Source organism: Triturus cristatus, chromosome 4_2 (assembly GCF_964204655.1).
Source record: "Triturus cristatus chromosome 4_2, aTriCri1.1, whole genome shotgun sequence".
Taxonomy (NCBI): domain Eukaryota; kingdom Metazoa; phylum Chordata; class Amphibia; order Caudata; family Salamandridae; genus Triturus; species Triturus cristatus.
In genome coordinates, this window is record NC_140586.1 from 736,438,642 (window position 1) to 736,456,107 (window position 17,466).

General features: G+C 45.0%; 1 protein-coding gene across 12 annotated transcripts in view; it reads right to left on the reverse strand.

Moving 5' to 3' along the window:
- Positions 1-220: 220 nt before the first annotated feature.
- The window catches only part of OSBPL9 (oxysterol binding protein like 9), a 1,355,357-nt gene continuing 1,338,111 nt past the window's right edge, over positions 221-17,466 (reverse strand). For all 12 annotated transcript variants that reach the window (XM_085602637.1, XM_085602632.1, XM_085602635.1 and 9 more), the window contains one exon: positions 221-1,088. In XM_085602637.1, the coding sequence (XP_085458763.1) occupies positions 1,014-1,088 (75 nt within the window). In that variant the 3' untranslated portion in view covers positions 221-1,013. The remainder of the gene's footprint in view (positions 1,089-17,466) is intronic.

Below are 17,466 nucleotides of genomic sequence, written 5' to 3' on the forward strand. Positions count from 1 at the left end.
CCAATGTCATTTGCAGGGTGGAATGAAGTCAAGACCGAGCTGCATGACACCACCTACTGGTGCACGGGAGCAATGCTGTTCAAACCTTCTAGATCAATACTGAATCTGGGGATATTGCAAATGTGAGGAATCTGCAGTGAGACGTATCAATAAAAATGAACGGTTAGGAATATAACTAACTACAACAAGACATTTACAGACTTTAAAAAACAAACAAGTATTTTATGTATTTTTTTTATTAAGAAATAAATACAAATGCATAAGAGCAGATTGAAAAATCTATGTTTTGATGCTTTAAGATACACTGAGGGAAATTAAATTGTAATCTATTGTTATATTTAGCAGATAAGTCTCTAAAATAAAAATACAGAAGATATTTTTCAAGGACACTGAATGGCAAAAAAATTATTTTTATCATACATGTGCTAGGTTGCACTTATGCATCATGGTCTAAAACTGTAAATCTTCACCATATGTACATTTACAGAAAATGCTGATTGGCTAGGTCATTGTAAGCCGTGTGTGTGTGTGTGTATATATATATATATATATACACACACATTTATATGAATAGAGGTCAACAGTAATATATGAAACTGAGATCTAATATTGTTTTTTTACATTGCACTTTTACACTGTATATTGTTAAGAGTGAACTTCACAAGGCATTAGTCCAGAATAGATAGTTTCTAAATAGGCATGGATTCTGAATTGACTGTGGGGGTACATATCATTTATTTTAGCCCATATATGTATTGTTCTAAAATTGTGACCTCGAAGTATAATTACTGTAGAATACAGTACATTTTTGTTTTCTATACAAATATTAATTTTGCATCAAGTCCAGCATCCCTGAGATCGGAACCACTGTAGTTTAGTAAAGGTCTACAGAGATGTCTTCATTTGAAGCCAAAGCGCTCTCTAGGTACTACCAACATTGTTGCCACTTTCTTGTTTTTTTAACTTGAGGGTTTGAATGTTGTTTTAAATGACGTATCACTTTTGCAAGTCACTCAGTGTTTTACGGCAGCTACTCGCTTCAGTAGTGGTTCATCATACACCCAGCATTCTCCATCTTCGTGGAAGAGCTAAAACAGAAAACAAACTACTTACTTTTCAGCCTTACTGTAGTTGTCCCACATATGAAGGCATCAAATACAGTTATGCAAGCCAAATTAATACAAGCACAATTCAGAAATGAAGCTTTAAAAGCATTATTCTTGGCCTAACGTTATCATAAATGTAAAACAAACAAATGCAATGCATGTGTGTTCATACACAAAAATGACACTTTAGGTGCTTAATACAAGGTGATGGATAAGTTGTTTACAGTTAGTAATGTTCTTTCTGGTGGATACTCTTCTAACTATAGATCCCTCACCTTCTGAACATCCGCTGTCTCCAGAAAGCATACAATTGTTTTTTTTCCAAACGCATGATCCATGCTCAGGTAGGTGGTGCCATCAGACTCTTCAACAGCCTCGGACCGCCCTAGAAGTTGCAGCATGAAGCTGCATACAGATGCTGCCTATGTGCTCTGATGTCAGTTTACTTTGAACTCTCCTGTGCGCTCAGACGGGGATTAACCATGACAGATTGTAGATGACAGTGTATCAAATCTAAGTTGGGACCTTTTTAAACGTATATAGTTGAAATAAAAGTTACCTACCTTCAGTAATGTAATATCTGTTAGAGACACAGTCTAGCCGCAGATTCATTAACTTTTGAATTCTCCCTAGGCGCAAGTCTTGATCTGAAATTTTTTGAGAAGTACCTCTACGCACTGGGGGGCGATGTTGTAAGCCTCTACGATGACGTCGACTCCGGTCGCGAGGTCAATGGAGCCATTTAAGTCTCCTCTCGTGCGCGGATGTCAGTTTCTTCTGTGAAACCTTCCGCGCTAGAACACGGAGCCACTATAGAAACTGGATGCGGAAACTGTGTGCCAAAAAGATCGAAAATTTTTGAAAAATTTATAAAGAAGGACATCAAATGGTATGTTAATATCAGATATGGATTTTTAAAGAAACCCCCTACCCAAAGAATTAAAGCACAGAGTTAAATGAAATCCTGAACCCTGGTGAATAACCACCATGCAAGAGAAGAAAACCTTATACTCTATAGACAATTCATCAAAAATCTTTGAAACCCTGTGCCTTGGTACATAACCCCCAAGTAAGGGAAGAAAACCTCACACACTATAGCCCATTTATTAGTGGTAATGAGTGTCATGATAGGGAAACAAAGCCTTTAAAAACAGCACCAAGCTGATTGTTGAATCACACCATTACGTACAATATTGATAGTGCCAACACCAGGTATGATGATACCAAACAAAGACTTTCAAAGAAAAAACAAATAAATCAATACTGCCCACTGGTGTCCAATCTCGTGTGAATAGAAAACATCCCCCACCATACCGACCACACACATTTGGAAATGGACGATATGACAACAGCCAAACAAGTGCAAAAAGAACAACTGATGGGCAGAAGGCAGAACACTGTCATACATTCACTCCAGTACAGATATCTGGGCCTAAATCCATAGTTTATTTGCTCCCCATGCCATTCCAGTTTGAACCCAGCCATATGCAAATCAGTCTTGACCATGTGCCCAATGGGAACAGTCCAGCCCAAACTGCCAGGCCAGGTCCTCCCCGGACTGGAAACAAGCATCCTAGGACCAGCCAAACAAAACCCATGTGGCCAGGCCAAGTGGTCTGGTGAGCCCCAATGTAAGTTGAGATAGTGATCCCTGGTATATAAAACCAGTATTGAAAAAGGGTAAAACCCTTACCTGATATGACTTTCACAGAGTGGGGAGGATGGGTAGGGAGTTAATGAATCTGCAGCTAGACTGTGTCTCTACCAGATATTACGTCACCGAAGGTAAGTAACTTTTACATCTGATAGAGACATCTAGCCGCAGATTCCTTAACTTTTAAATTAAATACCATAGCTATACCCCCCTGGAGGAGGGTCTGCGAACCAATCCTACAAAGGTTCTAACTAACTAACAACCGACCAAATGTAAGTAGAAATAGCAAAACAAGAGCTTGGCTCTCAACAGAATCCATGATGACTATCACAACAGAACACATAAATAATAAACAACCTTACAGGCCCAAGAGAATCGTTCCTTGAAGGAAAAGGGGGGAAAATCCCCAAAAGAACCATCTGTCAATTATAAGACATTAACCTCTATTCCCCAAGGCGACAAACTCGTTGACTAAAGGGCGAAGTGCAGGACAACAGTCATGTAACAATGATAAAGAAATTTTAGAGAAAAGAGCAGTCCTGATAAAATTCCAAAGGAGGATTCTCGGAACCCATTCCATTATACCAAGATGAATGAACACCAAAAGAAAAATGAACATTAATACGTCCATGAGAGTGAGAATTTTGTTTGAACAAAATGACCACTTGAAGGTAACATAATGTACTGTAAGGAGGTTAAAATGACACCAATAGATTTGAATGTAATATTCATATTCATCAATTATGTCATGTTGTAAAAATGTTTTTCACCACTAAGGTGTATCACCTGGACATATACATAATACATATAAAATTGTGTCCCAAAAGACTCCAAGTGGTCTAAAAACACATAGAGCATCGCTGCCCCTCATTAACTGCAGGTATCTACAAAGCCTGCGCCTGCATGGCCTTCAGTGTCATGATCCGAAGTGCTGAACATAACTCCAAACCGTGGGCACGCTCAAAATCCTGAGACAAGTGAAAGAAGAAAAGGCAATGCACCTATTAGTGCTGTATCAAAATATTAATATGGAAAAGATAAAGCATTAAAGGGAAATAATATATAAAAACAATCCTTGTTAGCAACAAGTGTGTGCAACAACACTTGCGAAATGAAACATAATTTGATCACAAGCCTGCCTCAAGAAGTAACAGCCATGAATCACAAGGACTGGCAAAGCACAGTGAAAATAGACACATACCCAAAAAGACAGATAGAATATACCCTCCAAACAGCTGCTAAAAAGCATTGTGGGCGAATAAGAAGAAGAGCTTCTATAAAGCCTAAAAACTCCATAAATTGTGTGACCAAAAACAGGTAACGCAACTGCAGCTAGAAGTCTCCATCAGTATGTTCCCGACACTACCGATCACACTGCGTAAGATACAGAGTTTACTCCATATGTTCAAGGAATGAACAAACGGAAATACTTATCCCTTCCAAAGAATATACCATAAACTCTGAGTTTATTCTCACAATTTTCCAAAAACCGAAGCACATGTAATAAAAATGCAGCTATGCAGTATACCCAGAAGGCGAAGAACACCTACACCATAAAAACACAGTCCAAGAGGATGTTAATGAATGATGTCCACAAGAACATGTATTCTGAAGAATACAAAACGTAGGCCCTGAATATCGCCATAATAGATATACCCACTAAAAGAGTAGTGAGGAAATACCACGTTGATCACTCTAACGAGTAAAGACCTGTGCATCACTATAGATCAGACTTACCACTGGCATTCTAACGTCCCTATAAAAGACAACAAAAGGTTGAAATCATGCTCATTTTAGCATACTGAACTGCTTCAAAGAAGCCTGCATTAGAAAATATTCCAATAAGAAGATACATCTCTTAACGATCACTTCTTGAGCATGAAGCTCATCCTCAGAGACCAAGAGACAAAGGGAAACCTCCCTCGTTATCTAAATCAGCCATAAGAAAAGGAAAAAATTGGTACTGAGAATAAAACATCTGCTTTCGCAGGACACCGATTGGTCAAACCAATAACGGACACGTAAAATGCCCAAACAAAGCTTACTCGCTTTGAAAGGAACCTACATCTCAAGTATAAGAACAAGTTACACCAGTAAATTGGAACTATCGGGTGGTAACAGAACCACTAGGAGCTCCTCCAATCTTCTACTGAAACCTCAACGATTTACTAAGAAGAAAACTTACAACCGTACCTTCTCAGGAATGGCTCCCAAGATTTGGAATGCCTTGCACGTAGAAACGAGACAGAACCCATCTGCGGCATTTTTCAAAAAAGAAGTGAAAGCGATTCTCATGGCCAAATTCACTTGAACTCTTCACAGAGACACTTGTATATTTGCGAGCCTGTAAATTATAGTATTCTTATGTATATGTTTTATCAACTAACCCTCACTCGAATTTTTTCTTTTAAACAGTCGAGTATATATCTGCCATTCTGTAACTGCATCGAAATAGTTTCCACTTATGTATTAGTACACCGTATATGATTTCTTTGTTTATGTCCATCACCTACAATTACCTTGTAAAGCACTCTGATACCCGCAAGGGTCTTATTCGCGCTATACAAAACCTTCAAAATAAAAATAAAATAAAGTAACAAACTACGAAAAGCTATGACTTTGAAGACTCTCAACACTGCATCAGCTTGCTTCCCAAAAAGATGGGCACCATCAAATGGCATGTTGACCAAAGTCGACTGGATAGCCTCCGAGAAACCCGAAGCTGCCAACCAAGCTCTATGCCTTAATGCCACTGCTGATGCCATTGCACGACCTACAGAGTCTGTGGTGTCCAAACCACAACTTATGGTAAGCCTAGCAGCCTGTTCACCATCTTTAATCAAATCACCAATCGCCAGGCGGACATTATCCGAAAGAGATGGTAACAAATTCTGTAGCGGATCCCACCTACAGAGTCTGTGGTATCCAAACCACAACTTATGGTAAGCCTAGCAGCCTGTTGACCATCTTTAATCAAATCACCAATCGCCAGGCGGACATTATCCGAAAGAGATAACAAATTCTGCAGCGGATCCCATAAAGCATGGCAATAATACCACAGCACACAAGATGTATTTGTGGATCTCAAGGCTGAACTTGCCGAAGCAAAGATGTGTTTACCACATGCAACACGATTCCTAGACTGCTTACTGACTGGATTCTTAGGAACAAAATCTACATCTTGCGAAGAAGTTGCAACCTGAGTCACCAAGCTACAGGTGGAAGGGTGTCTATGAATACAAACTGGGTCCCTAGGTGCAGGCAGATGTCTATGTGCAATATCTCGGTCCACTGAGGTCCCAGACTCAGGCTTAGCCCAAGAACCTAATAAAATATCAAAAAGGGCCTCACCAAAGAAGAGCAGGTTCTTCGTCTGTCTGTCTGTGAAAAAGGACCTAAATCAAAGGGTTTGTGAACCTTTGCACCGTAGGAAGTGAGAAGTTTAAAACTGTAGCCACTTTTTTTTTGCATGTCTGCAAAGGAGGAACTTGCCTCCGTGGCAAGGTCAGGGGGAGAAAGTAACCCTGAAACTGGAGATGAATCCAGGCACTAACCTCTCCTAGAGCTGACAACCAGCTCTCCTCCATTTGAGGCATATTAGTATCAGAAATGGGCTGAAAAGGGGCGTGGCTTGTGCCAGGCAAAGATGGCTACACACTGAGCGTGCTGTGCTAGCCACCAGAATTCATCCCCATAATATCCGTCACCATCCGATTGCACAAAGGGCACAGATGCGCTGGGGCCACTGAGGGAGCGGTGAGAGACGAAATGGTGACCTGTGGCGGCTCAGGCCACAGCGGCACCCGAGGTGGAGTGCAATGCTGAGGAGGCACCCGAGAGGCAAAATGGCGCCAGCCGCAACCCATCACTAGCTAAGGCCGCCAACGCGCTCGGTGCGGGCAGGGACAGACAAGGGGTCTGAACGGCGTCATCGTGGAAGAACCCGTCAGCCCGGCTCTACCCTATCCAAGACACCCAGCGACCAAGAAAGACCATGCTGGCGCTGGCCCTCAAGCCCTGGTGGAGACCCCTGCAGTGGTTCGAGCTGCACCGGCGCACCAGTGGCGGTGAGGAATTGAGTCCGGCGCACGGCCGCCCGTCCTGAGGGAGGGCCGAACCATACTGGCAGGGGACCGGGTGCTGGCGGTGCTCTCCAGGAGGGTGGGCGCTGCGGTGTTGATCCCCCGGCAAGGGACGTAAAGAAGGCAGGCGTTGGCCTGCAGTAAGGCCTGTCTGTGAGCAGCAACTGTTTAAGTCGCGCAGGGGCCCCAAAGACTGTAATAAAGACCCGGTGAGGTGCCAGTGGCTACAGCCTGAAAGAAACTAAAGCCTCTAGCTTCTGTGAGGAGGCAGAGGGTTCATTACTGGGATATTCCTCACCTGGGAGAGAGGCGAGCCCCGAGGGACACTGCAGCGCAGTTGCGACAAGCAACCCAATGGAATCCAGATAATCCAAATAGGAAGGACACGTAGTAGAGCAAGTTGTCTCTCCTACTGGAAGGGACCTAAAGATATATTAAGCAAAGTCCCAGCCGCACCCCACATCCACCTCATTCACCACGGAGTTACCCCCCATGACCGGGGAAACAGCAGGACAATGGTCCATACCAAATCCCTGGGTCTTGGTCAAGCCAACCATATTGATAAGTACTCAGTTACGATGGGCCGAGAGGGGGGTGCAACTGGAACTCCTCCACTACCTGAAACTGAGGAACAAGCACCAGACCCCTCGTTAAAAGACATCATGAAAGTGATCACAGACTTGAGAGGTACCCTAGAGCCCAAACTCGACTCTGTGACGGTGGAAGTGAACTTGCTCAGGGTAGATCTTAGAAAATTAGCAGCCAAAACGTCCACGGCCGAAGCGAATATTGGGGGCCTCCAATGCAAGACTAAATGCCTAGAGGAGCAAATAATGGCCCTGACAAAACACCAAACAGAAATCATGTCTCGACTAGAGGACCAAGAAGGTAGGTCCCGCCGCAACAATATTCTAGTAGTGGGCGCCGCAACAATATTCTAGTAGTGGGGATCCCGGAAGGAATGGAAGGGCAGTCAGCGGACCTCTTTCTGGAAAATTTGATCCTCCACACTCTTAAGCGAAAGCGACTGTCCACCTTCTTCTCCGTAGAGCGCGAGCTGGGGCCGTGCCCTGAACCCCTTGCGCAATTGTAGCCCGCATACTTAACTTCAGGGACAGAGACGCCATCCTACAAGTGGTACGCTCACACGGAGACCTCCAGAACGGAAACGCCACCATGTGTTTCTTTCCAGATTTTACACTGCAGGTTATACGCCAAAGATGGACCTTCAACGCGGTGAAAAAGGCCCTTAGAGACAGGAACCTGAAGTATAGGATGCTATTCCCCGCTATGGTTAAGGTGTTGGAGGGCGGTGAATCGCTTTTCTTCACGACGCCAGAGGGGGCGTGGGAGTGGCTGGAAGGTTGGAGGACGGTGAGGCAGAGGGGTGACCGAAGGCAGAGGGGCGACCGAGGGCAGAGGGACGACCGAGGGCAGACGCCAGCCAAGAAAGAACAGCTGCAGAGGAAACAAGGCCCGGCCTCCCCAACCAACAACAGGATGCAGAAAAGTGACACTAAGGGGACCTGCTAAAACTTGAAGTGCCTTGTGGTTTTGGGTGTTGGGGGTGCGGAAAGTTGATGGGGACATTTGGATCTCCATTCTCCAGACTTCAGCCTATGGTTTTAGACTTTGGTTCTGAGATACTCCTTGCCTTCCAGCAGCCTCTGCTGGGTGCTCTTTTCTAACAAACTGGAGATACCGACTTATCCGACCTAAGCTGCTTTGTCATTGGCACCGACAGCACACTCGCCACCCTTCTTCTGTTACGAAAAGCACCGTTTGGGTGACAGGCAGTGCGCATGTTGGGCATATGGGGGGTTTGTAACTGACCAAGCAGGGATGCAGGGAGGGCGGAGTTAGGGTAAATGATAGATTGTGTTGTTAAGTTGTTCATTGTTGCTCATAACAGACACAGTCAATACACAACAGATGTACACACCGGGGTCACTACGGGGTGGAGAAGAGTCACATATGAAGCCCGACATACTTAAAATGGAGGTGGGAATAGCTCACCTACATGCATGGACATGGAATGTCAATGGCCTTGGGAATAAGATTAAAAGCACGCTGGTCCTGTAACACATTAAACGCCACTCCCCAGACGTGGTATTACTACATGAGACTCATCTGAAGGGAAGTCACTACAAAGCCCTAGACCGCTTTGGATACAGACTAGTGGCTCATTCTGGATATTCGACGGGTTCTCTGGGTGTAGGTATCCTAGTGCGAAACTCCCTGCCCCTTATAATTGATCAAATGTGGCGAGATGATGTGGGATGTTGTGTGGCCCCAACAGGCAGATGGGAGGGGCATCCTCTCGCCTTGTGCTTTCTGTATGTACCGCTTAAGCTGCACACAGTCATTCTCCTGAAAACTAGCACACTGCTGATAGGCCTGCCCACAGGTACTCTCCTAGTGGGAGGCGATGTTGACACAGTGATGGACCCAGACTTGGACCGATCTAGTGCAGAGGGAGGACGCGCGGGTGGGTGCTCTCCCAGGCTTCCTAGCAGCAATGGGACTAGTGGATTTATGGAGGGCCCACAAGCCACAAGAAAAGCAATACACATACTACATGGCACGTCACGGGTAATTCTCGAGGATTGACTACCTGCTCACACAACATGACCAGGTTGGGAGCTTCGAGAAGCCGACACATTTGGCAAGGGGCATCTGAGACCACTCCCCACTAAGCATTATCCTTAAGGGACCTCTTTTTAACAAAGAAGGATTCCCCAGAACAGACCCTTGGCACCTTCGAGACACTGAACTAAGAGACAAACTCCACGAAGGAGCTTATCTGTACTTCAAAGAAAATGAAGGGTCTGTGGCATCCCATCAGAACGTATGGGAAGCTTTCAAAACAGTACTGCAGGGGCAGGCTCAGGCACTGATGGGGGGGAAGAAGAAAGAAGCGTCTAAAATCCAGACCCTAGAGCAGGAGATTTTAGCACTGGAGCAGGAGAAGGTGGACAATGGTAATGGAGACCTGAGACCTATATTAACTCTGAGTCACCAGGATTTGCGTGCCCTGGCCGACAATGAAGCGCAGACGCACGCACTGGGCATCAAGGTGTATCCACCACCAGTAAAGCGTGTAATGCCCTCCTGGTTCCTTATAGAGTCCGTTTTCGACAGCATTCGTGTCTTTTTGGACGCGGATGCTTGCAATAAGGCTGAAAGAAGAGGGGCCTGAAATATTGGAGGACTTCTATATTTATATTCTGTTTCTGTATTAGAGGACGAGTAGACTTACCGAAAAATGGTGTTGAAGGGAATGGGACATCGCGGAAGGAATTGATCTCATTGCTGATGTGTATAACAGATCTTCAAGCCATAAGGGAGTTGTATGAGGTCTTAATTAGTGAATGGGAAGAAGCTCACAGGTGACTGTTTTTTAAAGATAAGGCTTTCCACTACATAGAATGCTGCCCTGAAGAAGTCCCAAGAAAATAGGGATGAAACGCGTAGGCTGTTCATCTCGGACAGGTCATCTTGTCTTATTTCGAAGATTGTTAATAAAACTGATGAAAAGCAAACTTGAAAGAGTATTGTGTATCATATGATTGTTTGCTGTCAAGAATTGTGTTGTACAAGAAATATATGTTCATTAGGATATGTAAAAAACCTCTCTAGACTCACTTAAGCCTCTTTGTTTGTGCTCCTCACTTTGTTTAGCTCTTGATGGGATGCATTGTCGTCTGGAGGAGATGGTTTGGCTGGGTAAAGGTTTGGATCATTATCATTATCGAGGGGAACCCAAAGAATGGTTTCGAACCGGAGCGCAGCAATACACGACGGAACCCGATGGTGGAAAAGATCAATCTAACAATGGAGTGAATGCCCATGCGCACTATCAACGAAAGGAGGAGTCACCTTACCTTGTGACTAGGAAAGGTGACCCTCGCTTCTACAGCTCACATGCAAAAGATCTTAACTAGAGAAGAGTCATTCAATTCCTGGTTCATCAGGCTTAGCGTCTTCAAGGAAACAGGCTATCCTCGCAAAATATCAGATAGCCCCTGCCATGACTAGGCAAGAGACCCCCTCCGTCTTAAAATACGCTTGGCCACACCATGACAGCTCCCAGCAAACGAGAGAGGGAGACTCAAGATCCACCAAGGGAAGAGTGGAACTGGCAGCCTTCCAGCATTAACCAGAAGGCACTTCGATTGAATTAAGAATATTGCACCCACATGCTCCACTAAGTCCTCTCCTCTTTCCCTATGCTCCTGGAACATCGGTGGTCTTGTTCAGAATTAGCCGTTCACAGACCTTCAAACTTTTTGGAGCGGTTTTGAAATCATAGCCCTACAAGAGACTTGGTCCATGACCAGCCATCCCATTATCGGTTTCATTGAGTACAGTAAACCAGCCACCAAAGAGCATAAAAATGGCAGACCAAAAGGTGGCATGTAGTATAGTTCTGTAAAACTCAGAGTAAAAATCAAATCTATAACCACGTAGGAGAACTGGTTGCAATTAACCAAACTCCGTGATTGGAGACCGCGTCACTCGCTCCTGCTGATTATCACTTACATTAACCTAAAATCAAGGGAAAACTAAACCAGCTTATCTTGGCCCTTTGTGACCTGGCCAGAGACCACCCTTCATCTAACTGTAGGATAACTGAAGACTTTAACCTGAACCTTTTTCAGGAATCCCACGGGGATACCCAAGATCTTTCCCTGAGGACATTTGGAACACCAGAGAACAAACTAGCCACCAAGTATGCCCACAAAGTTTTCTGGAAGGAACTTGTGGTCTTGTAGCTCAGTAGCCAGAGTCTTAACGTTTTAAACTGAAGCCTTCCGCAGGATGTTCCACGTAACTGGACAGGATCAGATGGAAAATCTTAATCTTATTTTGATTGTTCAATTCGCAATGTGGAAATGTTCCCCTTAGTTGAAAGCTACTGTATATCCCCTCGCAACGAAAGTGACCATAGTCCCCAGGTCCTAAGAATTAATACCAACTTGACCCAACATACCCAGACCTGTACTACCAGCAAGGGGATTTACACCAACAACCTAAGGCGACTTATAAGGAGAGATGACACCTGTGGCAAAATCATGGCTGAATGCATAACAGCTACCAGAGGGGCCGCCACCGGAAACATCTCTCCGATTTGCTGAGAGGTCTGACTACTTCACTTTGCTCCTTGCGAAATTTTCACGTACACCGCTGCTGTGGCTTCACATCGGAGCTACACCAAGTCCTTCCCCCACACGGCTACAGTTCCAAGCTTGAAGGAAGCCCGGAACCTAGCCATAAGAGCAGTTCATAAAACACCTGGCAACAATGCATAGGCATTTGCACACTAGCAGATCAAAACATCTTTTTGGGCAGAGAAGGCAAGATGTGCAGATCATTTCTGGGCGATTCTTTTAGACGAAAGTAAAAAAACGAACTCAAGGAAGTTCTGAGCCCTGGTAAACAGACAGGTGAATGGGCACAGCAGACCTGGCTGTGCAAACATCTCTGAACGAGGATGGTCATCCTTCCTTTCTAGGCATTTTATGTCAAGTGATTCAGACTACCTGAATTGTTATGCCTCTTAGCAAGGGGGTGAGCTCTGTCTTATTAGCCCAAATTAGGTGAATATCTCTGCCTCCCTTTGAGATCACGACTGCTCGGACTCCATTGCAGACTTACCATCTGTGACCAGTCAGCTGCGACAGGCCCTGTTTAAGGACAGATCAAATGGGATCCCCTGGGCACAACGGCGCGCCCCAGGCCCTCTTCAAGCAGGATATTCCCTTCTGGGCTTGTAAGCTCGCTCTGCTATTTAATTATTGCTGGGGGAGCTCGGTAATTCTGGAGTACTGGCGTGGGACCATTATCCAACCTATTTACAAAAGAGACTCCAAATCTGATCCTAGCAATTATAAATTGATCGCACCTCTGGGCAATGCAGCAAAATTTCTTGCCAGTCTATCGCGAAAGGACCTGCATCAATGGGTGTAGTCGAGGGGACTGAAAAATCTGGCACCCTGCCAAATTTTCATGCTATATAATAAGACAATCACTTCGCAAACCTCACTGCACTGCTGCTTCATTTATTTCAAGGCAGCGTTTGATTGTGTTCCAAGGGGATCCTCTGGACAAAGTTGAAGAATTGGGGCATTCCACCAAAACTCCTGGAGATCATCATTCAGTGGCACATCAACACATGAGTATTAAACTGGACGACGGATCCTGTGTATCCCAAAAAATTGCAACATCCCGGGGGTAAAGTAGAGGTGTGTGTTGGCCCCCTCTCTTCAACTTGTTAATTTGCAACTTGCCCAGCGCCCTTGACATTTTCCCCAGTCATTCCCCTGAGACAGGAGACAAACACATCAGGAATCAGCTTTATGCGGATGATTTAGCCCTGTTAAACTACACAAGAGTAGAGCTGCATCGCTTGTCAAATAGAGGGGCCACAAGGCAACACCAAACTTACACCAGCAGTGGCACAGAGGGCGGTTGGTGCAGAGTGCCAACACAGCATCAGGCGCCCAATGCAAACCAATTGGGAATCTCGAAGTCCGAAAAAGGCTGCTGGCACAGGCGAGGAGGCTGGACGAAAAAAACCTACAGCTGCAAAGGTAAGTTGGGATGTCCTGGAGCATCAGGACACCGTTGGTAGACATCCCAAAGGACATGGGGTGCAGGTTGGTCCTTTGGCATCGAAAATCAGCTTACCAATGTTGGTCACGGCTTGGGTGGCATCGTCGTACAAAGGCTGCAGATGTCGACATGGAGTCCGGCATTGGCGCAACCCATGAGGGGCTCTTGCTCAGAGTTGCTGAGGAACCTTTTCGGGACCCACAGGACTCGTGGACTCGGGCATCGGATGGAGAGGTGGTCGGTTACGCAGTTTCACAGGCAGAGCTTTGGTCTTGGAACTTGATTTTCTTTTGGACAGGTCCGCTGTCCACAGGAAATCAGGAGTCTTTACAGAAGGCAGGCACTTCTCCCAGTGTTTTAGAGGTCACTGGTCTGTGGGCCAAGTCGTGGAAACCTGCAAAGTTTGAAGTTCGCAGATAGGCTGGCAGGGCTGGGGCCAAGTCAGTAGCTGGAGCTTCTTGTCGTGCAGGATTCGGTGGTTCTCTGTCCTCTTCTTCGTAGGTTATCAGTAATCTGAGGATTAATGTTCAGTGGTGCCCCTCAATACTCAATTTAGAGGTGTTACAGGATTTAGAAGGTAGAAGCCAAAGGGCTACAGTGGGCTACCTACCATTAGGGTGCCTACACCCTTTGTATGTCCACTTCCTCTGGGAAGGGGGCATACCCCTAACCCTATTGGCTAGAATCCTCCAAAACAATATGGAGGATTTCCAAACGAGGAAGTCGCTTGAGCTCAGGGCACCTTAGGGGTGGTCCTAGCTGCAAGGGGACACACCTCTCTTGTTTACTAATTATCTCACCAACCTTGCAGCTAAAAGTGGGGAATGGTCAGCTCCACTAGCCTGAGAGGCCATGGTACGCATAACAAAGAATGGCATGGCTTTGAGGTTCACAACCTTTCTATGCTGTTCCTGCTGAGGGTAATGTGTGTAGTACCTCCACCCACAGCAGATTTTGTTTCTGACCCACAAGAGCAGAAGGCTCGCTCCCATCACACGGGGTCAGAAACATGTCTAGAGGTGGCAGGTTGGTGCAGAGCAGTCAGGCACACACTAGTGGTTTGGTAGGTTTTCAGAGGGCACTTCTGAGGTGCCCTCTGAGTGCATTTATTAATTAATCCAACACTAGAATCAGTGTGGGCTACTTGTCTGGTACCAAATATCTTGGAATTTGGTAAAGCCATCATGGAGCTGTGGTGCTCGTAGTGACAAGCTCCCAGCCCATGTATTCAGTATGGCCTCACTGTGCACTTGTAATGTCTAAGAATGGACTTAAACACTATAGGGCTATATCTTCTCATGCAGTTATGCCTCATATGAGGTATAGTGCACCCTGCCTTAGGGCTGTAAGGCCTGCTGTTGGGGCGAATTATCGATGCCTCTTGCAGTGCTGGTAGACGTGGCCCACAGATGTGTGTGCCAGGTCGACTCGACACTTTTCTCAGCTCCAAAACACGCAGGCTGCAGTGGCAGTGTGCTTGTGTTTGGTGAGGGGTCTCTTAGAGTGGAACAATACATGCTGGAGCCCTTAGGGTACCGCTCTGGCCACAAAACGTTTGGTACGACTGATACCTTTTAGAAGGGACTTGTATGTGGACTAGAGGTGTGCCAACTGTGGAGACAAAGGTACAGTTTTTGGAAAAGAACACAGACACTGGGAACCTGGTTAGCAGGAACACAGTCAGCCAAAAAGTGGGGGGTAACCATGCCAAAAAGGGTACTTTCTTACGCTTATCACATTGACTTTGCAATTGCACTTTGTTTGACTCAACCAGTCTTTTTAACTTGTGGCCTGTTTTAACCCCTTGTGTGCCACGCCCTTTCCCCCTCCTGTGCCGGGCGTTACATTAGTGGGTGGGGTTCATGACGAGATAGTCTCGTCATGGGCACAGCGCGACCGTGCTCCATGACGAGACTATCTCGTCATGGGCACTGAAGAGGTTAACATGTCTGCAAACTTTAATAATGCTTTTTAGGTATGTCCAATACTCTCTCTTTGTGCCCTTTACTGGCTGACAAAAGCGGTTAACTTTATTGTACATTTCACTTTGTATATATTGGACATACGCAGGTTTACTGCTTTGTTCATATTCACAAGCTACAAAGATATACATGCTTACCATTTTACCCAACATATGTGTTTACCATATGCACTGGTATCCTGTTAACTGTAAAAAGAAATGTGTGTATCTTTCATTTGACTCGTGCTTTTACTATGTATATGTGTCTGCTAAATTGTGATGGTTTTAATTAATTACACAATAAAAAATTATTAATATGACTTACCACCAAATGGTGGTCAATGATGTCTTTAAAAAAAAAAAAGAATTCCAGACGCAACCACAAGATGGCTTCATAATGCACAGCATGTGAATCCAAAAAAAGAGTTCAAGCTGCAAAACTGTGTTACAATGTGAAATATGATGTGGTAAACTCCAGAATGCAGTTACATTGGGTGAGAATCAGCCTCCTTAAGGTACATTAAAATGAAAGTTCTCAGCTGTAGAAAAAGGTGGTGAAAGAAATACGAGTCACCACCTTTAACTCTTTACAAATATTTTTTAATGTTTTAACTGTCGTAATACAGGTGTCAACCAAGGAGTACTGTTCCAAAACATTAAGCCTGACGAAACAGGCTTTTATGGATGTATTAATCTGTATGCCTGTACATCAACAAAATATTTACACATTTTAAAAAAATCTGGTGACCCAATAATTTCTACCAATTACCACATTATATCAAAGCTACCCTGTCTAAGCAAAGTTCTCTGCCAAAATGTACACAAAACAAAAACAAGTCAACAACAATATTGTCAGCGATCATCAATCAAGCTTCAGAACTTAATGAGAGACCTTTTTGCAGTACACTTGTAAATAATTCCCCTCTCGCATGCACATAGAGTAGCTGAAAGTTTTGTTCCCCTTTAACATTCTTGCTGCTGATAACTTGACAACATGGTGGATCACAAGAGAATCCTTATGCTATTAACTGAGTGCGCTGTGGTGACTGGACCTAATCTTTACTTCTGGCCTAACGTTTTCATATCCGCTTTGGCTAAGTCTATTCAAGCAAATCAGGGCAACCTGAGTGTTCCAAAGGGGTCCTCCTCGTCATCCCTACTGCTCAACGTTCAATTATGGCCCATAGCCCATATTATGGAGCATCAATGCCTACAGCTTCAGAACCCTGCAGCTGAGGGAAACAGTTTTTTTTTTTGTTGCAGTACCCCCCCCCCACACACTTTTTGCTCCCTTTTTAGCTACTAGATGCTGGTTTTGTATGCTGATAGTGCACTGTGGCCTGCAAACCAGACCTCAGTGCCAACGTAGCACCCCCTATATATCCCTAGTAAATGGTACCCCTGGTAGTTCCTATGGCATGGTAACATACGGGGGTCCCTAAGGGCTGCAGGATTATCTTATGCCACCCCAAGGGACCCACATACAAATTACACACAGAATGCCATTGCAGACTGTGTGACATGGTGCAAACCATGAGTGAAAAAGGACATGGCACACTCCTGTGTGCCATAACAAAGTCAGTGCATTTAACATGTGTAAGTCACCCTTCCAGCAGGCCTTTGAGCCTAAGGCAGGGTGCATTATATTTTATATAAGGACATATCTGCATGAGCAGGTATGCCTATGGGATGTCTGGTTTTATTAGCATATACTTCAAGTGAACAGAGAAGACATCTCGGGTATGTACTGGGCACTGGTCAAAACGAGTTACCCAGCTACATAATGGCTTCACTGAAACCTACAGTGGTGGTATCAAACACCTTGTATTAATAAACCCACACTCATTCCAGTGATGGATTTACTAATACATACCCCCTTAACCCTACTAGTTGTATAGTGTGCTGGCTGACCGGGCTCTTCCAGCCTGCCACCACAAACAGGTTTCTGCCCCCCCTGCTGATGACAGCCCATACTCTCGGGAGATCAGGAACAATGCCTACTCTGGTAGGAGGTGTTACCACCTCCTCTAGCAGGATGGCTAATGAATT